General features: G+C 39.0%; 1 protein-coding gene across 1 annotated transcript in view; it reads right to left on the minus strand.

Moving 5' to 3' along the window:
* The window catches only part of LRRC72 (leucine rich repeat containing 72), a 64,399-nt gene that overhangs the window by 17,758 nt on the left and 23,035 nt on the right, over positions 1 to 23,606 (minus strand). The window contains exons 5-6 of the mRNA XM_004602301.1: positions 10,434 to 10,515; positions 4,195 to 4,305 (exon numbers count right to left, since the gene is read on the minus strand). Coding sequence (XP_004602358.1) covers positions 4,195 to 4,305; positions 10,434 to 10,515 — 193 coding nt within the window. The remainder of the gene's footprint in view (positions 1 to 4,194; positions 4,306 to 10,433; positions 10,516 to 23,606) is intronic.

The raw sequence follows: 23,606 nt of genomic DNA on the forward strand, positions 1-23,606 counted from the left end.
ATTCTCAGCAATGGAAAACAAACTATCAAATGATGCCTTTTCAGCAGGTTTGATTGTTGGGGGAAAATTCCAAATAACAATAGTGAGTTTTCTGTTGAAATATTGAATGTATTCAAAGTATAAAGAGAATAAAGTGAAGATCATTAGCCACGCAGGTGGTAGGGGTTGGGAGGCGGGTATACTGGGGTTCTTGGTGGTGGAACATGTGCACTGGTGGAGGGATGGGGGTTTGATCATTGTATGGCTGAGACTTAAACCTGAAAGCTTTGTAACTTTTTTCACGGTGATTCAATAAAAAAATAAAAATTAAAAAAAAATTATTGAGGGGACCTGAGAGTTAGTACAATGGGCAAGACACTTGCCTTGCACATAGCTGACCTGAGTTCTACCCCCAGCACCACACATGGTCCTCTGAGTTTAACAGGAGTGATCCCTGAGCTCAAAGCCAGGAGTAAACCATGAGCACAGCTAGGTATGACCCCCCCCCATACACACAAACAACACAAAAAAATAAAATATATTGAACTTTTACACTTAAGTTGTACAATTAATTTTGTATTATGTCTCTTCAGCTGCCTAAGAAACATTTTGACTGTGTTATATAACTGTAAGCTCAAAAGGTCCAGATGGAGTTTTTCTTGTTCACTTCTTTGTCCTCAATATCTAAGAGTGTCACGTAGTGAATACATGATAAATATTTATTGAATAAATGAATAAATGATAAATATTTATTGAACAAATGCCGGAATGAACAAATAAATGATGAGTACAAGAAGAAGTCACTAGTTTGAGTTTCAGCATGCCTTAGCAGTTTGGTTAAAACTCTGAACCTTGCATCATCACCAAAAGCAAAAGATTCTGATCATGTCATAAGATTATTACAATGACTTTTAATGAAATATATAAAACGTCTTCTCAAGGACAATAATAAAATGTGATTGCAGTGACTATTTTTAAGTCAGTTACATATGTATAATATATGCATACATATATATTTTAAAATATATTTCTTACAAGATTGTGTACCTAAATTATTTAATTAAAATAAAAATATAGCACTGCCGAGATGTAACCCCGGGGGCCACACATGCGTGCAGCAGCACGAGCGTGAATCCAGACCCAGCTGAACCAATTTCAACATGGGCAGCTACTTGCAGAATGTCTCCAGCCTGAGAACTAAGCCACGACCCCATGCCCACCCAGGAGGGGAAAGGTATTTCTCTCTCTCACCTGTCCCTTCCCAGGGATGAAGGGCGTGGGGACCGCCATATTATGACAACCACAGATGGGGTTTACAAGCTTGCAATGATCCAATATCTGGAAGAAATCTCCCTGGACTTAGTTGTTAAAGTACAGAAATCCAAAACTGCGTGACCTCATTTCTCTTCACAACAGGTCTGACTCTAGTGGGGTGCTCCTAACAATAATGGTGAGGTTTGTGTTGAAATATTGAATGTAACCAAAGTAAATAGAAAGTAAAGTGAAATTTATCAGTTACAAGGCAGGGGTGGGGGGATGCGGGGTTGGGCGGGATGGGAGGTGTACTGTGGTTTTTTTTTCGGTGGTGGGATATGGGCACTGGTGAAGGGATGGTTGTTTCAGCATTGTATGACTAAGACTTAAGCCTGAAAGCATTGTAATTTTTCTCATGGTGATTCAATAAAATAAAATTCTTATTAAAAAAATAAAAAATAAATAAAATAAAATAAAAATATACTGAATCTCTGCCCAAAGAAATTAGGAGCACAAAGATCTGTCCTTGCCTTATCCCTTATCCTTCTACCAAAAAAAAACACCAAGGTACTCATCTTGATTCCCCCACCACCAAAAACAAACAAACAGCAAACCACCCCCCTCAAAAAAAAAAAAAAACTCCTAAAGATAGGAACAATTGAGCTGCCCCTTTCCAGAAAAGTTTGATCTAGATAAGCAGACAGAGTAGGCCTCAGGGCACCAGCACTCAAGTACTCATCAAGGACTGAATTTGTTTCTGGCTACCTCTGCTCTGCAACCCATTCTTTCTTAAAATAAATGTGCTTCCCTGTTCTCTATCTCTCAAAACCTTTTTCTTTCCCCCTCAATAACAGTGCAGGCCAGTTGTTTTTTTAGGAACGTGAGCCTGGCATCTTCCAAGACCTGTCTGCTTGTTGTCCATGTCAGAGCTCTTTCTTGACCCACTCACCACCATATCTCTTGATTGACTAGCCCTCAAGTTGAAGTGGAACTTCACTTTTGGAGTTACAGATACACATACACACACACACACAGAGGCGCGTGCGCGAGAGCACACAAATAACAATTTTGCTTTTTCTTGTTACTTAAAAATATCAGGTCAATAAATGATTTAATGGTTTAATACCTAAAACAATCCTGAGAAATAACTATTAGCTTTTTATTTATTTATTTATTTATTTATTCATTTAGAAAGATGGAAAGAAAAAGAAAAGCCATCTTCTGGATCTATTCTAGCAAGGCTTTGAATCAAAGAAGCATTTGGTCAGTACAGAAAGTCCTAAAAATTCAAATATGCAGGACAAATCCTAAGTCTTACCAGGAAACAAAAAAAAGCTGTGAGAAACAACTGATTATAGGTCTCCAAAGTATGGAAATGCCATGAACTTGTTGTGATTTTAATATTAGGGCTTAAAGTATCAACTGTGAGCACATGAATCATTTTTGTTTAATATACTATACATAACTAACACTAAAAATATATGAAAAATTTTGTTACTAAAGATTAGAATGCTCTTCATCAACATCAATTTACTCACATTCAAAATACTATCATGAGCAATTTTGAGAAATGAGTAACAGGTGAGTAGGGAAAATTTCTCATTTAATAACATTATTTAAGAAAATTTGCAGGAGCAGGGATGTGGCTTAGTAATAGAGCACAGGCTTCATATATAAGGTTTTACATATGATCCCTGTCTCTGTAAAACAATAACATATACAGAAAGTAAATAATTCTTTAAACTTTGAAGTTTGAAAATCCACTCATTGATCTGGTGTCTTTTAAAAAATACACCTAGATCTATCTGTCCTATGTTGTGATTGTGTTTGTTTACCCTAAAAGATTATATGCTTACTGAGGTTAAAAAGAGTGTTGCTTTTCTAACTTATCTCTTCCTTCTTTTTAACACAGAGACCAATATGCATATGATTTTTGCTGTTCACCAATTGAAAATTTACATATAATATTTCATTTTTTGGTGACTTTATTTATATATATACCACCGATTTCATAATTCACCCATCTTAAATATACAATTCTTGTTTTTTCATTTTGGAAAATTCAAAAAACAGTCTTTGTTTGGGGGCCACACCCAGCTGTGCTCTGGGACTATATAGGATGCAGAGGATCAAACTTGGGTTGGCCATATGCAAGGCACATGCCCTCCTGCTGTATTGTCATTCGGGCCCAGGGTTTTTTTTTGTGTGTGTGTATGTGTTTTAAAGAAATTCATACCTTTTATGCTTTAGCCCTCATCAAACAATCCTGGGAAAACACTAAGCTACTTGAAAATATTTGATTTGTCTCTTGGAAGTGCTCTCTATAGATGTTCCTACTCTAGACATGATTTGATACAAATGGAATCAAGCATTAAAATAAAAAAGCAGATTTAAACCTATAAACATAAACATGTACATTTGTCACTTTTATGGTTTTCATTTGGTATGCATTTAACAAATTTTCCCCTCCCTTTTCAAGATTTAGTTTTATTCTCAGGAAAATTTAAGTATTTTAGTTATCAATGTTGTTCCTCTTTTTTTTTTTTTTTGCTTTTTGGGTCACACCCGGCAATGCACAGGGGTTACTCCTTGCTCTGCACTCAGAAATTACTCTTGGCGGTGCTCAGGGGACCATATGGGATGCTGGGAATCGAACCCAGGTCGGCTGTGTGCAAGGCAAATGCCCTACCCGCTGTGCTATTGCTTCAGCCCTAGTTGCTCTAATTTTAAATCTGAAAAAATGAAAAAAATATCCTATTATTAAAGCATAGGGTTATGGTTATATAAAGGTGCAAACATCAGGAGAGATAGTGCATCACGCTGGAGAAAATGCTTTGAATGTGAAATAATGGGATTAATCCCCAAGACTGCACGAAAGCCAGTGTAGCCCCTGAAAACTGCTGGGTATGGCCTCAAAACCAAACTGAAAACAAAACTGGAAAAACAAATGCAAATTGATACTTAGGGTCTTCAGATTTGTCATTCCCTTCAATTCCTTTACAGTTGCATTAATGTTTGTTAGCTCATTGTGGTGTAGTAGGAGTATATGCAATGAAGGCAAATGGTGCAGGCCTGAAAAACAAACACACACAACTTTTATAATAGTTTAAACATCTTTCAATTATTTAAACATATTAGTTAGACAAAATCAAAGAATACACAGAGCTGATAGAAGCATGGATTATCAATTGTCCTATGAATTATCATGCGTACTTTAAGGCATAAGAATTTAAATAATTTATCATGATGTGGGAATATAGTCAATCTCTTCCCATTGTTATATTTTTTCTTTTTTCTTCTAGGTTATTATTTTTTGTTTGTTTTATGGTAGGGAAGCACATCAGCTATGCTCAGGCTTACTCCTCTGTACTCAGGAATTTCTCCTAGGGGAGTGCAGGGGACCAAATGGAGTGTAGGGGACAAAACTCACATTGACCATATGCAATGTGAGTGTTCCTCCCAGTATACTATCTCTCCAGCCCCTATTTTTTTTTCTCCTGTAGCAATGAATTTGTGAGTGTGAGAATGGCATACATAAACGCATAAAAAAATAAAAACCAGAATTACTGGTGTGGATGTGGTGGAGAGGGAGGGGAGGAACCTTCATCTTTAGACCTCTTTGAAAAACAATATGGGTATTTCCCCAACAACTAAGAACTGAGCTTCTATTTTTTTTCAAGTATTATTTTTATTTTATTTATTTATTTTTAATTTTTTAAAAATTCTTTTACTGATTCACCATGTGGAAATGAGCTTCTATTATAACCCAGAAATTTTACATTTGGGCATTTACCCCAAAGGGTTCAAAAACACTATTTTGAAAAGACACTTGTATGCCTATGTCTATTGCAACACAACAGCCAAAATCTGGAAACAACCTGAATGTTCAAGGAAAGATGACTGAATAAACTGGTTTATATACACACTGTAACAGTTTAGAATATAAAAGAAATTATTCAGTTTGCTGCTACGTCATGGAATTACAGGGTATCCTGTTGAGTGAACCAGTCAGAAGGAGAGAGACAGGTATAGAATAACCTCTCTCATATGTGGTGTATAAAGAAAGGTAGTAAGGAAGCAACAAATGGCCAAAGGCATAGACCTGGAGAGTTGGTTCACAGAACTAAGTTTATGTGGGGAGAGTAGGGGAGGTGGATGGGAGGGGTTCCTGGTACATTGTGGAGGGTAGTGGACACTTTTGTGGTGGGTGAGGTGTTGGAACAATGTGTGCATGTAATACTGCTTATTAGCAGTAGTGTGAATGAAATACCTCAATAAAAATAGGGGAAAAATTAAGAGATTTCTGTATTTAAATCTCTTTTTTTTGGGGGGTCACACCTGGCAATGCACAGGGGCTACTCCTGGCTCTGAACTCAGGAATTACTCCTGGCAGTGCTCAGGGGACCATATGGGATGCTGGGAATCGAACCCGGGTCAGCAGCATGCAAGGCAAACGCCATACCTGCTGTGCTATCGCTCCACTCTGTTCTTTTTCAAATGTGTATGTGGAGGGGTTTGAGGGAAGGGTTGATTGGGCCACACCTAGTCATTGTGGGAGGGGGGTCCTGGGGTAACCATGTGGTACTGGGGACAAACTCAGATCTTCGGGCTGACTCTCAGGGTCTGTTATCATTGTTCTTTTTTTTTTTTCAATTTACTATGTTTATAATCCACATTCAAGAAAGCTCATTCAGTATTTGTCCTTCTCCACTTGACCCATTTTACTCAGCATTATATCTTCCAATTCCATCTATGTAGCAGCAAATTGCAGGATTTCATATTGTCTTATACTAAATGTATTTTCATTGTGTCATATACAAGTTCCTTTATTCACTCATTTGTCCTTGGAAAGTTGGGCTGTTTTCAGGTCTTTGCCTTTCATGCAGCTGACCCGAGTTTGATTCCTCTGTCCCTCTTGGAGAGCCCAGCAAGCTACCAAGAGTATCCTGCCTGCACAGCAGAGCCTGGCAAGCTACCTGTGGCATATTCGATGTCAAAAACAGTAATAAGTCTCACAGTGGAGATGTTACTGGTGCCCGCTCAAGAAAATCGATAAACAACGGGACAACAGTGCTACAGTGTTATAGTGCTACTATTGTAAAGTAGTGAACATACAAGTGAAAAATATCATGAATATTTTCAAACTGTCTTTTGCTTTCTTAGGATAGGTGCCAAGAAGCAGAATTTGAGTCATATGTCTTTTTAATTTTACTTAACATGACTGTTACCTCCAATCATGTAGAAGAAACAAGACAAGATTTTGTCTTTTCTTATGGTTGCATAGTATTCCATTGTGTACATATACCATGACTTCATTATACAGTTGGGTTGTTTCAGTATTTATTTTGGTAATTGTAAATAGTACTGCTGTGAGTGGGCTGGAGTGATAGCACAGCGGTTGGGCTTTCACCTTTCACGCGGCCGACCCGAGTTCTATTCCTCCGACCCTCTTGGAGAGCCTGGCAAGCTACTGAGAGTATTGAGCCCGCGCACCAGAGTCTGGCAAGCTACTTGTGCATATTGGATATGCCAATAACACTAACAAAAAGTTTCTCAATGAGAGACGTTACTGGTGCCCGCTCGAACAAATCGATGAGCAACGGGATGACAGTGACTGCTGTGAGTATAGAAATGCATGTATCTTTTCAAATGATTAATTTTTGTGTCTGGGGATAAATTTTCCAATACTAAATTGAATAGTGGAAAAAGTGACCATCCATGCCTCTTACTTGATCTTGGAAAGCTTTCCGTTTTTACCATTAAGTATAATGCTAGTTGTGGATGTTAAATGTGGACCTTTACTATTTTGATATAGGTTCCTTCTATCCCTTCTTGAGTTTTTCTATTCTTTTTAAAAGTCACGAATGTAGTTGAGGATAGTTAAAAGATTTCTTTGTATTTGTTGCATGGTCATTTAGTTTACTTTTCCTTCTGTTGATATGGAGAATAGTATTGATTTGCATAGGCTGGCTTGAGACACCTTTGCCCAGTGAGCAGTAGCAGTTAGTCTTTCTAACTAGACTAAATGCCCACGGGCCAGTAAACTGGGTGGGATTTGGATATGAAGTTCAGCTTCTCTCTCAAGTACCAGTGAGCAAGACAGGTTTTGGGTCTCAAATGCAAATAATCAGGGCAGAGTTTGCTTAAACTCTGGATATAAAGGGCATATATACCAGGATATATAGAACATATCTCATATATCCTATAGATACTTAGGACTTGGATATAAAGACTGACTGTCCTTCAAGGTATTGGTAAGAAGGGTAAAGTTCCATCTCAGGTTTGGGTACTGAGGCACAGCCCAGGATATGGTGGGGTTTGTATGGTGGAGTTTGGATACCAACTTTGGCTGTTAACCATGTACTTCCTAAAGCATTCATGCTATACATCTGGATGTGCTGTGCCCGTGCAGATCCTACGAACTGGGCAAGGTGAGAGAGCAGAGTTTTGTTTGTTTGAGGGCCATACCCAGAAGGATTTAGGGCTATTCCTAATTCTGCGCTCAGGATTCACTCCTGGTAATGCTTGGGGGACCATATATGGTGTTGGGGCAGTCAAACTGAGGTTGATTACATAAAAGGCATTTCTTAAAAAGAGAGAATGGTTGGGGGCTGCAGAGGGTTTAAGGCACTGTGCATGCTGCTACTGCTGGCTAGTTTCCAGGCACCACATCTGGTTCCCTGAGTAGCTCTAGAAGTGATCCTTGAGCCTTGCACGTTGCAGGGTAGTCCCCAGATATAAATATAAAGCAACATAAATCCAGTGCATTTCAAGGTGATGAAATAAAAAATGGTCAGTCCTATGCATTGCAGAGTTCAGTCCCCAAACAAATAAATGAAACCAGTGGTCAGTTAATCCACCCTTCAGTGTTAGGAATGAGTAAACAGAGACTGTGTTTCCACTTCCTCATGTCATCTATTTCTATTAATAATTTTAGTTTTTCCTTCCTATGTTTGGACCCCACCCAGCAGTGCTCAGGGCTTATTCTGTGAACAGGAGTCACTCATGGTGGGCTCTGGGGATGCTGGGGGTCAAACCTGGATTGGCTGCGTAGAAGGCTAGTGCCGTGTTTGCTGTGCCATTGCTCCGGCCCCTCCTTTAATAGTGTTTTATAGTTTTCTTCTTTGGGTAGTTGATTTCCAGGCACAGGTAGTTTGTTTGGTGTTTCTGTTGTCTTTTTTTTGTGAAGGGGCTCTCCCAAAAGGTGCTAAGCCAAACTTGGGGCGACACAAATGAGTCTCAGCCAGCAAAGACAGAGGTTCAGTCCTCAGGTCTGAGTCTGTGGTGCTGCTCTAGCTGCCGTGCTGCCTATTATCCCAGCCACAGCCATGGTGTTGGGGGCCTCCAGGGCTGCACCCAAGGTTGTTTGGGGACCCATGTGGTGCTGGGTATTGATGGGGCCAGGTATATGCTAGGCATGCGCCCTAAATACTGTACTTGTCCTGAGTGCTAGGACCTTGATTTGGGGGAGGGAAACACTTATCTTCTTCCCCCCCTCACCACCCCCAATTACCCCACCACTCTTTGATGCCACTAAAGGTCTGGTGGTTGCAGCTTAGATCTTATGTTTTCTGTGTTATTGAATCTGTGTTTTGGATATATTAGTGTACCATTCTCCCACATCACCAGTGTAACTGAAACCTCAATCCCCGCTCCCCCATTACTTCCCACTCTCATGTTCTTCCACACCCCCTTGATTTCCTTCCTTCCAGGACATCCTTGTCTTTTGCATAATCTTAGAAAAAAGGTTTTCAGTTTTTCATCATCGAGAATGATATTAGTCATGGATTTATGATATATGGCCTTTACTGTACTGAGGACAGTTCTTTCTATCCCCATTTCGTTGAAAGATTGTTTCATTTAAAAAAATCATAAATGAATATTGGATTTGGTCAAATGCCCTCTCTGTGTCTATTGATATGGGGTTTATTCCTCTAGTGGCTAACTACTCTGAATCTCATTATACAAAAATGAGCAAAAATTATACAAATTTGCTAATTGTCACCACATAATCATTTTGTGGGCCCACTTGCAAAATCTTTTGATCATTTTTGTAATTGGGGTTGTGAGTGTATGTGTGTGTATATGTGTGCGTGTATGTGTGTAAATAGTTTTATTTAAAGAAACTCACTTAGAGAAATGTTAGGAGAGACAGAGAGAGAGAAGAAACAGGACAGAGAGAGAGAGAGAGAGAGAGAGAGAGAGAGAGACAAACAGAGACAGACAGACAGAGGTATTTAAGAAGAAATAAAAGCTTCTCCAGAATGAAAAAAAATCAGAATGACATTTGAAAGAAGAGTATATACAATTTCTCCAAGTTATCCTGGCCTGGAGTTCTTGGAACACATAATGAGCACATAAAAGTTAATCTAGGGGTTATCACAGGAAGATAGGAAGAAAGCCTTGGACTCCTACCAAGACATTTAGATTCTTGGTGGCTTCTCTTTGTCTGAGGAGATCACCCTTCTCTGCTTGGCCCTGGGTCAGGCCTCAGTTGTGTTTAGACCCTGTGCACCACACCCCCATGCCACTTCTTGATCCACCTCTCTCAGTAATTGTTTTTAGGGGTTTGATTTTGGAGAAGATATTGTCTTTGTTTTTTATTTGTTATAGTACTACTAAATATGCCAATAAAAAAATGTCGCATTGAATTCAATACTTTCATCCAATTATTCAACTAAATCTTTCTTTATGCATTAGAAAGTCAAATAATCATTCTATTTTAATTCTAAACTCCACATTTTCCCACAATTTTTAGGGTAGGTTGTGCATTTTGGCAGTTACATCGTAATGCAATTAATGTAAATTTAACTGGCAAATTTTCCTTTCTGGTGGAGCTTAAAACTTATGACATTTTGAACCTATGATGTATTAAAGAAATGCATTGTAGTTCTTTGTATTTATTAATTATGGTACATTAAGTATCGTGTACAACAACTGCAATAAATATCTGACTTGAAATCATCAGCTTTAAGATTATGAAGAATGGAAAAATTTCTGGTAAAAACACATTTTTAGTAAGGCACATATCAGTATTGAATAAAAACCATAATAAAATAGCATATTTCTTTAAATTATAGATTTAACTACATGTTTTCAACAGAGATGTCAAAAGATCTTTGCAGGCAATTATCAGTTCCATATTTTAAAAGTTAATGCTTCACAACAAATTCAATCAGTACAGAATATTTAAGACTTACCTTCTATATTAAACAATGAATTGTTGTTTAAATATAATTCTGTCAGACAATAGTTTTTAGTTAAAAATCTTATTTGTCGGAGCTAAAAATAAGAGTTAGAAAAGCATATTTTTAGCAATAATTTTCCAGGATAATACAAATTCTTCTGCTGTTATTATTATTAATCACTGGGTCTTTAAGGACAATGTGATAAATAGGATAAAACTCATATCATGTCTTTATCAAATTCCTTGCATAGTTTTAAAAACCCAGTCCTTGTGCTCTAGTAATCTCTCTCAAGATTATTTTTCAGTTTTATTAGATTTGACTCTCTCTCCATTAATCCATCATCACATATTAGTTACTTTCATGTAACAAGGGTTTTCTCCTCAGATAATGCTGGGACCACTGCTCTATATGCGTATGAGTCCTTGATTCCTTCAGCCTGCATGACATCCTGGTACATTTTCGATTGTTCTTAAGGATGAGCCCTAGGCCAGAGCAGGCTGTCTCCAGAGCAGGAGAATTCTGCTGTTCCAGAGACTTGTTGAGGCTATTCTTTGATCTCTTGCATCTTGCCACTATCTTCTTGCTCTCTGACCCACATCTGATTCTCTAAACTTCCACTCACACTCTGACTGCTAGTTTCAGATTGGTTTAATTCTGAACTCTCTTTATCCCTAATTTCCTATGAACCATTGCCTTCCTTCAAGTTTGCTTTCTTTCTGGTGAACTGATCACCTCAGTTTATCTGAGAACTATGCTTCCATTTGAGTGGACAAGTCAGGCCCCTAGTGTTAAGAGAACCCTGGCCACCATCTGAAGGAGAAGACAAAGTACATCATTATGCTTTGCCTTCATAACCCATCTTTTTTTTGTTTGTTTGTTTGTTTTGGGTCACACCCAATGATGTATGGGGGTTACTCCTAGCTCTGCACTCAGGAATTACTCCTGGCGGTGTTCAGGGGACCGTATGGGATGCTGGGAATTGAACCCGAGTTGGCTGCGTGCAAAGCAAAGCAAATGCCCTACCTGCTGTGCTATCGTTCCAGCCCCTATAACCCATCTTTTTTAAACCAGGATTTTCCCAGTAACCTCTGGATCATGAACCTCCATTGTATGCACCTTTCTAATATTTTATTTGACTTAAACAGTTGATCATTTAATCACTGAAGTTTTACATCTTCCTTAGTGAAGCAAGTGATATTTCTTCATGCCTGAGCCCTTTCCCATCTCCTACTCTCTTAATAATATGTTAAGATGGTATCTTTTAAGGTTAGATTAGAAATTTAGTGTTCATAAATCAGAAATAACCAAAAGCATTCTTGAAATTCCTCCGATGGATCATTAAATTCTGTATACATAACACAGAATTTCTAATTCTAAATTAAAGCTCATTTTAAATTGTCTGAAATAGGAAGAATCCTGACTGGCGGGCACCACAACACCAGAGAATGCTCCGGACCCCAGACCGAGCCTATAACACCAGGGTGCCCCAGATGAGCAGGTGCAGTCTCCCCGTCTTCTCCAGATGGAATCCTGTCGATCATGAGCTTCTACAAACATGGCTCTGGTATGTGGGGACCAGGACTATTTCTCCAACCTTTCCTGATATACCAAAAAAAAAAAAAAAATCTACTCAGGAATGACTCCTCCACCCCTAAACGGCTATGATCCCAGAGGCACACAAACCAATCTCGGAACTCAGTGACTGCTGCTAGCAGAAATGCTCCTGGACTGTGAACTAAGCTATGGCCCCGTGGCGCCCCAGAGGGGAAGGGTTTTTGTCCCTTGGCCTTTCCCCTTTGCAGCAGCATGGTGGCTGCCACTTTTTGGAGCCAATTAGACAGAGAGGTAGGAGCTTGCAGTGATGGGGCATGTGGGAAATCTCAAGATGGGGAGCAGAACCGGCCCTGCTCCCTGCCCAGATGAGACCCTGAGTGGCCACCCATGAACAGCTCCTCCGCTCCTGAATGGCCATGATCCCAGAGGCACACAAATCAATCTCAGAAAGCAGTGGCTGCTGGAAGAAATACCTCTGGAATTACTAAAATACCAGAATTCCAAAACCGTGTGGCCACTATCACGGTCATGCAACATCATATGCTCTTCATTATCAGCAATAGAAAACAAATTATCTAATGATACCTTTTCGGCAGGTCTGATTGTTGGGGGAAAATTCCAAATAATAATAGTGGGTTTTTTGTTGAAAATTTAATGTAATCGAAATAAAGAGAGAATAAAGTGAAAATCATCTGCCACGCAGGCAGGGTGGGGTGTGTGGGGGGCAGTATACTGGGGTTCTTGGTGGTGGGACATGTGCACTGGTGAGGGGATGGGTGTTTTGTCATTGTATGACTGAGACTTAAACCAGAAAGCTTTGTAACTGTTCTCAGGGTGATTCAATAAAAATAAATAAATAAAACAAAAATAAATTGTCTGAAATATTTTTGTATGCTGGAGATTCCAGTGATTATTATTTTAAAAACTAATTTACAACCTTAAGAAAGTTTAACATATTAGTTTGAATTATGAAGATGAGGCATGGTAGGTTAATAGAGGCATGGCAGGTAGTTCTAAAAACAACAGGTAAATTAAAGATAAAAATGATATTTCTATTGTTCAATAAAAAATTAGCATGGAGAAGAGTCTTATGAAATAACTACTGACCTAGTATTTACTGTTTTTATATGTACAGAAATATATATTCATTATAATTAGCTTTTGTGTGTTTGTGAAAACATTGAATAACCATCATTATCAGTTCAATGGAAGTGTTTTGGCCTTTTGTAGATTGACTCAGTTGCCTAGCTTTTTAATCTAGTAAAGCTTTATCTACTTCACTCATGTTCTATGAAGTCTCAAAAAAGCTATTTCAAAATTGTATTGAGGACCAAGGAGATAGTACAGCGAATAGGGAATTTGTCTTGCACATAACTGACCCAGATTCAATCCCAGGTACCACATATGGTCCCCTGAGCCCTACCAGGAGTGATTTCAGCATGTAGAGTCAGGGAGTAAGTCCTGCGCATAACTGAGTGTGGCCAAAACAGAACAAAACAAAAATGCAGCAAAAAAAAAAAAAAGATAAAAGAAAATCGTATTCAAAGTTTGAAAACTGGCTTCTTTAATCTATTTCTTTTTACCCCTTATGCTAGCAACATTCACCATGAATTTTATAGTTTCATAAAACTATGAAAGGCAAACTATAAAAGGCTCCTGTGCTGCTCATTTTGTCATTTCATACATTCACCTGTACCAAATTATGTCAGCACTCATGCTGAAGTAATTTCACCTCAGCTTTTTCTGAAGTCCATGAGTGGAACCATATTTTCCTTCTGTGCAGGGGAGACCCATCAAAGCAGTCAGGTGGGTTCCAGTGACTTCCTCTGCTGTCCATTCTCTTACTAGTCTTTTGACAGTAACTCACTTTCTTCTTCCTTGTCCTCACCACCCTCTGATCTACTGACAGTCACATCTCACATATATAGAAAAACAGAACAGCGTTGAAAAAAAATCCATGGCTTCTTTCTCTCTCTCCTTTCCCAGTTATCTGCCCAACTCTAGATGAACACAAAATTACTAATTTGTTGAAGATTTAATTTCTCTTACAGGGGGCTGAAGTGATAGCACAGCAGGTAGGGCGTTTGACTCACACACAGCTGACCCGGGTTCATTTCCCAGCATCCCATATGGTCCCCTGAGCACAGCCAGGGGTAATTCCTGAGTGCAGAGCCAGGAGTAACCCCTGAGCATCGTCAGGTGTGACCCAAAAGGCAAAAAAAAAAAAAAAGAATATCTTTTACAGTGCTCACAAAAGAGTATATTTAAAAACTCAACTACTTTGGGGCCGGAGCCATAGCACAGCGGGTAGGGCATTTGCCTTGCAAGTGGGTGACCCGGGTTCGATCCCCGGCATCCCATATGGTCCCCAAGCACTGCCAGGAGTAATTTCTGAGTGCAAAGCCAGGAGTAACCCCTGAGCATTGCTTGGTGTGACCCAAAAAGCAAAAAATAAAAAAATAAAAAAAATAAAAACTCAACTACTTCATCTTAATTGTAGAGTCATAATTTCCTCAAGGATTAGCATCTTTGGACCATGATAACTGGGATTTCACAGTGAAATTTTAAGATTTCACTGTGAGGGGAGCGATAGCACAGTGGGTAGAGTTGCACTCGGCCAACCCGGGTGGGATTTCTCCATCCTTCTCGGAGAGCCCGGCAAGCTACTGAGACTATCCTGCCTGCACAGCAGAGCCTGGCAAGCTACCCGTGGCATATTTGATATGCCCAAAACAGTAACAGGTCTCACAATGGAGATGTTACTGGTGTTCACTCAAGCAAATCGATGAACAATGGGATGACAGTGCAGTGCTACTGTGAGGGGATAAAAGTGTAGACAGGAAAGAATGAAATTGAGATCTTGAGGACATTGGGTAGCTACTAAAAGATCTTCTACAGGAGTTTGCTATTGTTCAACTTGATTTTGGAAAGAAAATGGCAGAAAAGAATACAATGTAAAATGATAGTAAGTATAATGATTGGTGATGTTATAGAAGGTGATGTTATGATTAGAAGGGAGTTCAAATGCAGGAGAATACATAGTAGTTCATAGCACAGTAATGAAAGTGGAAGAAGTGAGAAGTGGGGGGAATTATAAGACAGTTTCAGGGGATAGGAGATAATACAACAGATTACCAGTGGGGCCTCCACACCTGCTGAGCTCTGCTGAGAAAGTTCCCCACCCACAGAAAAAAGACAGCTCCAAGGCAAAATTTTCAAGATATAATAGGTTTTGTGACCTAGCAAGTTGTTAAAATCTAAATTTGAACAAGAATTGAAAGACACGCTGATTGTCCTGATATCCAAACCATTATTAAAATAAAATGTTATAATTATCCACTTAGAAAAATCTACACTACTAATTTAAAATGTTTATGTTTAATTTCACAAGTTGTATATCTCAGCTCAAATCTTGGCATATAGCAAGTGCTTAATAAATAATAATTATTATTTAATTATTTAAAAACAGGCTTGGAAGTTTGTTGTTTTTACTTTGCTTTGTATTTGCTCTCAATGGAACGAACATCTCTGAATGCAGCAGTTATGTGTACCCAGGTAGAGAACTCAATATGGCCATGACCTGGCACCTGAGTTGCACAGGAGGAAGAGAGTGGGGTGGAACGTCCTCAAAAGCATTGAAGAAGTGGACAAAGAACCTCCAGCTCTGGGCACATCTTTTCGACTCCACTATTCTTCCTGCGCTAACATACACTTCAGAGACCTGGGCCCTATGAAAACAAAATGAGAACACTATTCGGGTATCCGAAAAAGGAATCAAAAGAGCTCTGCTTAGAATATCATGTTTCACTCGAGTGAGAGAAGGAATTCGAAGTTTTGACCTCCGTTGACAATTGACAATCGAGAATCAGGGACACTGTCTCATCTGCCACGGCGTCAAAAATCAGATAGGCTGGACACGTAATGTGATTTGGAGACGACCACTAGACTAGAGCTGTTACCCACTGTATTCCATGGGACATCAAAAAAATGCTTGGGCACCCACCTATTAGATAATCAGACTTCTTCGTCAAGACCCTGAATGAACGATTTGAGGCTCTTCATGTTCCTGGAGCAAGAAGATGCTATTAGGCTGCCCTAGCATGCAACAGGGATGAATGGAGACATTACTGGCGTCTGCTCAAGCAAATCGATGAGCAACAGGATGACAAGTGATACAAGTGAAGTGATTGTATTTGTGGTGCTCAAGAGTTTACTCCCTAGCTTGGTTCTGGGACATTGCCCCTTGAAGTGCTCCAGGGACCATGTGATGGTGGGGATTAAATTCAGGTCTTTCTGAAAAACATAATGACCGAAAAGACAGAGAGAGAGAGAGAGAGAGAGAGAGAGAGAGAGAGAGAGAGAGAGAGAGACAGACAGACAGACAGACAGACAGACAGACAGACAGACAGACAGACAGAGACAGAGAGAGACAGAGAGACAGAGACAGAGAGGAGAGAGGGAGGGAGGGAGAGAAAAAAGGAGAGGTAGGGAGAGGATGAGAGGGAGCGCACACGAGAGAGAAGTGTTTTCCTTAGAGGCAGACTGGGGGTTGAGGATTTGGAAAAGGGAAATTGAGGACATTGGTGGGAAATGTACACTGGTGAAGGGATGAATGTTGGAACATTATATGACTGAAATTCAATCATGGAAAACTTTGGAATTGTGTATGTCATGGTGACTTAATATAAAAAAATAAAAATAAATAAGTAAAATAAATTCGGGCCTCCATCATGTGAAGCACTCTGGTATTTTGAGTTATTTCTTTGGTCCCTGAGAGTTCTTATATTTAGTATAAATTACTTACATGTAACCATTTCGGTTCTAGTAAGGAAAAAAGAATTACACACATACACCACACACACTTTTTTTTTTTTTTAAAAAAAAAAGAACAGGGTTTTCAACTTCTATACCTATTGGCATATGGGCCAGGTAATTGTTGGAGTTGAATACAATTTTTTTCCTCACTGGTGCACTGACCTGCGCACTGTATGTTTGACAGTGTTGTGGATCTTTACTTGCCAGAAGCTGGTTGCACACACACCCTAGTGAGAGAACCATAAAATGGTTTCCAAACATTGTCAAGTGTCCCCTTTTGGCAGAAAGGTGGGGTATATAATGGGGGAGCTGCAAAGTTCTTTCCAGATGAGAACTCCTGATTCAAGAAAAGAGTAGGTGAGAAATAGCTCAGCCGCCTGGCTGAGTACATGCTTTATAGGGGTTTCCCTGTACCCCAACAATCCTCTAAGTAGCTGTAAGTTCGGAGAGCTGGATGTAGCCCAGGAGCATTATTGTGTGTGACTCAAAATTTAAAAAAAAAGAAGAAATGGGAGACATTTATTACTTGTTTATTACTAGCACTATCTAGGCTGCTTTTATACACCATGTCTAATATGATCCTTATGCTAGTGCAATCTTATTTGTTTTATCTCTTATGTGCGAAGTATGAAACTGAGCATCAGAAAAGCTAATGATTAGAAAAAATAGACTTGTATAGTAAAGTTGCAGGCTATAAAATCAATACCCAAAAGTCCATGGCTTTCCTATATGCAAATAATAAAAGAGAAGAAAGTTACATGAAAAAAGCAATCCCGTTCACAATCGTGCCTCAGAAAATCAAGTACTTCGGAATCAGCTTAACTAAAAAGGTAAAGGACTTGTACAAAGAAAACTACAAAATGCTACTTCAAGAAATAATAGAGAACACGAGGAAATGGAAAGATATCCCCTGCTCATGGATTGGGAGAATTAGCATTGTCAAAATGGCAATACTTCCCAAAGCATTGTACACATTCAATGCGATCCCTATAAGGATACCCATGACATTCTTTAAAGAAATGGAACAAACACTCTTGCAATTCATATGGAACAATAAACCCCCACGAATAGCTACAGTAACTCTTAGGAAAAAGAATATGGGGGGAATCACCCTCTCCAACCTCAATCTCTACTACAAAGCGGTAATAATTAAAACAGCATGGTACTGGAACAAAGGCAGAGCCACAGACCAATGAAACAGGGTTGAATATGCTGACACACAGCCTCAAATATATGATCATCTAATCTTTGATAAGGGAGCAAAAAATGTGAATTGGAGCAAGGAAAGCCTCTTCAACAAATGGTGCTGGCAAAATTGGACAGCTACATGCAAAAAAATGGGCTTATATCTCTACTTAACACCATGTACAAAAGTCAGGTTAAAGTAGATAAAAGATCTCAACATCAGACCAGAATCCATAAGGTACATGGAAGACAAGGTTGGCAAAACCCTCCGAAACATTGAAGCTAAAGTATTTTCAAAGATGACACACCACTGGCCAAGCAAGTGAAAACAGAGATAAACAAATGGGACTACCTTAAACTAAGTAGCTTCTGCACCTCAAAAGAAACAGTGACCAAAATACAAAGACAGTCTACATAATGGGAAAGGATATTTACCCAAGGGACTGATATCAAGGATATGCAAGGCACTGGTTGAACTCTACAAGAAGAAAACTCCCAACCTCATCAAAAAATAGGGGATGGAAATGAACAGAAATTTTCTCAAAGAAGAAATCCGAATTGGAAAAATACACATGAGAAAATGCTACATGTCACTAATTATCAGGGAGATACAGATTAAAACAACAATGAGATATCATTTCACACCACAGAGACTGGAGACTGGCCCACATCCAAAAGAACAAAAGCAACTGGTGTTGGTGTGGATGTGAGAAGAAAGGGACTCTCCTTCACTGCTGGTGGGAATGCCGACTGGTTCAACCCTTTTGGAAAAGAATATGGATGATTCTCAAAAAATTAGAAATTGTGCTCCCATTTGACCTAGCAATACCATTCCTGGGAACATATCCTGGAGAGGCAAAAAGGTCAAAATGATATCTGCATTTGTATGTTCATTGCAGCACTGTTACAACAGCCAGAATTCTGGAAAAAACCCGAGTGCCCGAGAAAAGATGGTTGGTTAAAGAAACTTTGGTACACCTACATAATGGAATACTATGCAGCTGTTAGAAAAGATGAAGTCATGACATTTGTATATAAGTGGATCAACATGGAAAGTATCATGTTAAGTGAAATGAGTCAGAAAGAGAGAGACAGACATAGAAAGATCGCACTCATCTGTGGAATATAAAATAACAGAGTGGGAGACTAACACCCAAGAGTTGTAGAGATAAGGACCAGGAGGTCTGCCCCACAGCTGAAACTGGCCTCACATCCTGGGGAAAAGGCAGCTCAGATAGAGAAGAAAATACCAAGTAGAGGATGTTGGGAGGACCCATTCGGGTTGGAAGATGCAAACTAAAAGTAGACTATAGACCGAACATGAAGGCCACTCAATACCTCTATTGCAAACTACAACACCCAAAAGGAGAGAGAACAAAAGGGAATGCCCTGCTGCAGAGGCGGGGTGGGGTGGAGGGGGATAGGGTGGGGGTGGTGATAGCAATACTGGGATCATTGGTGGAGGTGAATGGGCACTGGTGGAGGGATGGGTAAACAATCACTATATGAGTGAAATGCAAACACAAAAGTTCATAAGTTTGTAACTGTACATCACAGTAATTCTCTAATAAAAACTTTAAAAAAAGAAAAGCTAATGAATTTTCTCAAGGTAACAGGAATGCTAGACTGTCTCTCAGATGAAAAAATTTGGCTTGGCACATATTATATCATAATTGGGCTTTTTCCTTCAGAAGAATTCTATATAAATTATCTAGAAGACAGTAATTTAAATATACTTAGAAGAAATAGAAAATTTTGAGGGGTGGAAAATAACTATAAATAGATTTTTGTTAGTGTTTTAGCACCTAGGGCCATCTCAGTGGCAAAGCATGTGCCTTGTAAGCACCAGGCCGGGATTTGGATTTCTGCACTGCCCTGCATCTTTTATGGCCACAATGGTATTGCTATTTGTGTTTCCCAGTGCCCCAACTAAGTATCTATGAGCACTATGTGGGGCATCCCCCATGAGCTCCGCAACCAAATGCATGTTGTCCATGTTCATCATAGCAACAGCCAAAACTATTAATAAGAGGAAGAGAATTAAAAAATAAAGAAAATGAAATGAATCGCTGCACTTAGGGGTAGTGCCTTGTGTGTAGGAGGCCCTGGGTTTAATGCCAGGATGACAATTAAACTAAAAAGAAATTCCTCTGGGCAGGGAGACAGCTAAATCTGGAGCACTCATCTGGCATTCAGAGGGTTTCAGGCCCAAACAGCGGCACGGCAGGCGAGCCTTCGCTGGCACTGCTGGGAGGGCATAAACCTGGTGGCTCCTAGCACAGCTGAGGAGCACTCCCCCTGAATAGAGTAAATGAAACACACCTAAATATTTGGTTAAAAAAAATATAGAAAAGGACAATAATTATAAAGAATTCTCTTTATGTCTATAGATATGTGTATATGCATCCACACACATAGGCTTACTTGCTGGTTATATAACAAAGTTATCTACTGTTTATTATATTCACTGTCATCCCGTTGTTCATCAATTTGCTCGAGCAGGCACCAGTAATGTCTCTATTGTGAGACTTGTTACTGTTTTTGGCATATCGAATACGCCATAGGTAGCTTGCTAGGCTCTGCTGTGTGGGTGCTTTTTTTTATTATTATATTATTTTAATACTTGAAAGTGTTTATATGTGTGTCTAGGTTATTGCTACAACACTGGGAAATTAATTTGGGCTATACTTCCTGTTATTCAATCATATATTTCATTACTGAAACTAGTATTTTCAATTACTTTTAAATATGTTTAAGTTAATGTCTCCTGGACAATATAGATGATGTGTTTATCCATTTACTAAATCTTCACAACAACCTATTATTACCTAATTTAAGCAATAAAATGGAGGCACGGAGAGGTTGTGTAACTTGCCCAAGATTACACAGCTAGTATATGGCAAGAACGATGTTAGTCTAAAGCTCTATGGGCCTTGCTGGAAACCATTGATTTTGTTACCACCCAGAAAGCTGAACCCTCAGTCAGGATCATTCGCAGACTTAGCTAGAGACCTTTGCTTGATTTACCGCATACACTTGATCTGATTTAATCTCAATCTCTCATACAATCTGTTTCTCTCCAAATTTCCAACCTGGTTACCTAAACTTGGCCTCATTTTGAATGCTAGGCACTGTCCCACAGCAGCCCTTCCCCATGGAAGTTTTTTTCCTGTTTTTTTCAATGACCTTCAAGAATTTAGATGCATGTGGCTGAAACGAAATACAAACTAAAAGAACATGCCACTTATGTCCCTAAGCATCTTCATCGACAAATAAGTCCATTTGCCTCTGACTTTTTCAGCCTTGCTTTTGAGCATTCTCTATTCTCTGTGGCTTCCTTTTAAGCCCAAGCATTTCATTTTTTCTTTAAACTTTTCACTTCATCTCCTTCAAAGTGTTTCAGAATCCCATTTATGCAAATTCAGAAATGAATTTGAGTTAGCCTAAGTATTAATTAGACTGACAGTATTAAAAATCCAAGGGTATTTTATTTAAAATTGGAATGTTGATCTAAGACTCTATTATTGACTTGAGGTGAGTTTAAATAGATAAAAATTGTTTAAACTGGGCTGGCGAGTTAGCTCAAAGAGCTGGGGTACATACTTCACATTTATAGGGTCCCAGATTTGATCCCCAGTACTGCATGGCCTCTCTGTACCATTGATTATGATCTTAGTGGCTCCTAGAACTGCTGTAGAGACCCCTCTACCTAAAAGTCATATATTTTGATCGGATAAAACTTTAAAATATTCTTCTAATAATGTTACATAATAACTTCCTAGGAAACCAGCTTGCAAATTGGGTTTAAAACCCATGTTCACAAATCCTAAATTGTGTTGTCAATATACATTTATGAAAAAGAATGTACCGTTGTTTTGAATGTTTATCTATCTAAAAGGACAAGGAAAATAGTAAATGAGAGAACCACAACACAACTCCGGAAGCTGGAAAGCATATGCTCAAGTGGCAATCAAATTAAGCAAAGAAGAAAAAAGCCAAATTCTAAACCAGACAACTTGATATTCAGACCACAATCTTCTGAAAAATATTCACTAGCAGGAAGTGAGAGCAGAATTAAATAAGCATGTCCAATGGTAATAAAGAAGAAATTCTATTCCTAAAGGTGGTTCTCAATGTGCTACTTGAAAACAGGGCATCTTTGACCACCTAAAAAGACTGAGGGTTTCTTCTCTGGAGGGATTAAAAGACAGAGTTTCAGGGCAGGTAGACATAAAGCAAGACAGGATGGAAGTTTATACTGAAAATAGAAATGTTCAGAGTTCCTCAGTCACTTTCCCCAGCTTGTATCTCATCATGCTAGCTACCAGTTTGTAGCCCATGGGACAAAGTATTGGGAAAGGCCTCTCATCTCCAAAGGAGACACTTTAAATGGCTAGTTTAAAGTGTTTTTTCCAGGTTTTTTCCTATCCTACCAGATAACTCTAAGTGGAGGTCAGAGTTGACTTGTCCCATCATCACTCATCTGAAGTATGAGCAAAAAGTCAAAGATATTTGAAGGAAAAAGTCAGGCAGGAAGAACAAAGATCAAAGAAGTAAATGAAAATAAGAATTTTCTACTTGTATTTGAGAGAGAGCCCACAGTTTAGTCTGTATAGTAAAAAGGTAAGTTAAAGGAATCAAACACACATAAACTCCAGGGAAAATAGAGCTTGTACATAACTGAGTTCTAAAGAGCATATATTATCCTAACAATACTATGAGTTAATATTGATTTAACCAAAATTATAATAGACTGCTGCAGGAAAAAGAGACATAAGGAGTATGGAGTGTGTGGCCTGGAAGTTGGGGACAGATTTAAATCAAAAAGACAAATAATTAAATCATCCTCCTTAGTAGGAACCCTGTAGCTATTGTCTATAGTTAAAAACTTATAAAAAAGGAAATAATATTAGTGTATGATTTTGAGGTAGCACTGTCGCAGCACTGTTGTCCCATTGCTCATTGATTTGCTCAAGCAGGCGCCAGTAACGTCTCCATTGTGAGACTTGTTGTTACTGTGTTTTTTTCTTCTTTTTAGGTCACACCTGGCAATGCTTAGGGGATACTCCTGGCTTTGCACTTTGGAATTACTCCTGGCGGTGCTCGGGGGACCATATGGGATGCTGGGAATTGAACCTGGGTCAGCCACATGCAAGGCAAATGCCCTACCCACAGTGCTATCTCTCCAGCCCAGTTGTTACTGTTTTTGGCATATTGAATATGCCATGAGTAGATTGCCAGGCTCTGCCGTGTGGGCAGGATACTCTTGGTAGCTTGCAGGGCTCTCCGACAGGGACAGAGGAATCGAACACTACCTGATGTACTATTGCTCCAGTCATGATTTTGAAGCATCCAAATAAATTATTACTTGAAAGAAAAGAAAGCGATTATGTTTAGAGAATGATACATAGGAAAAGTTTGTGGGAAATTTTGCTGATTTGTGGAAATAATTATTCATACTATTTAGTAGTCACTTATATACATTCAAGAGCAAAACAATTCTTTTAACTTTTGTCTTTCTAAACATTAACTAACAGAAGATGAAGCACATTTGTCATTAATTTTTTACTTGTCTAGCCTCCAATTCCCCTAACAATTCAGGGATTCTTCATCTAATGGGTCTGGGTGGGA

The sequence above is a fragment of the Sorex araneus genome, chromosome 1 (genome assembly GCF_027595985.1).
Source record: "Sorex araneus isolate mSorAra2 chromosome 1, mSorAra2.pri, whole genome shotgun sequence".
NCBI classification, from domain to species: domain Eukaryota; kingdom Metazoa; phylum Chordata; class Mammalia; order Eulipotyphla; family Soricidae; genus Sorex; species Sorex araneus.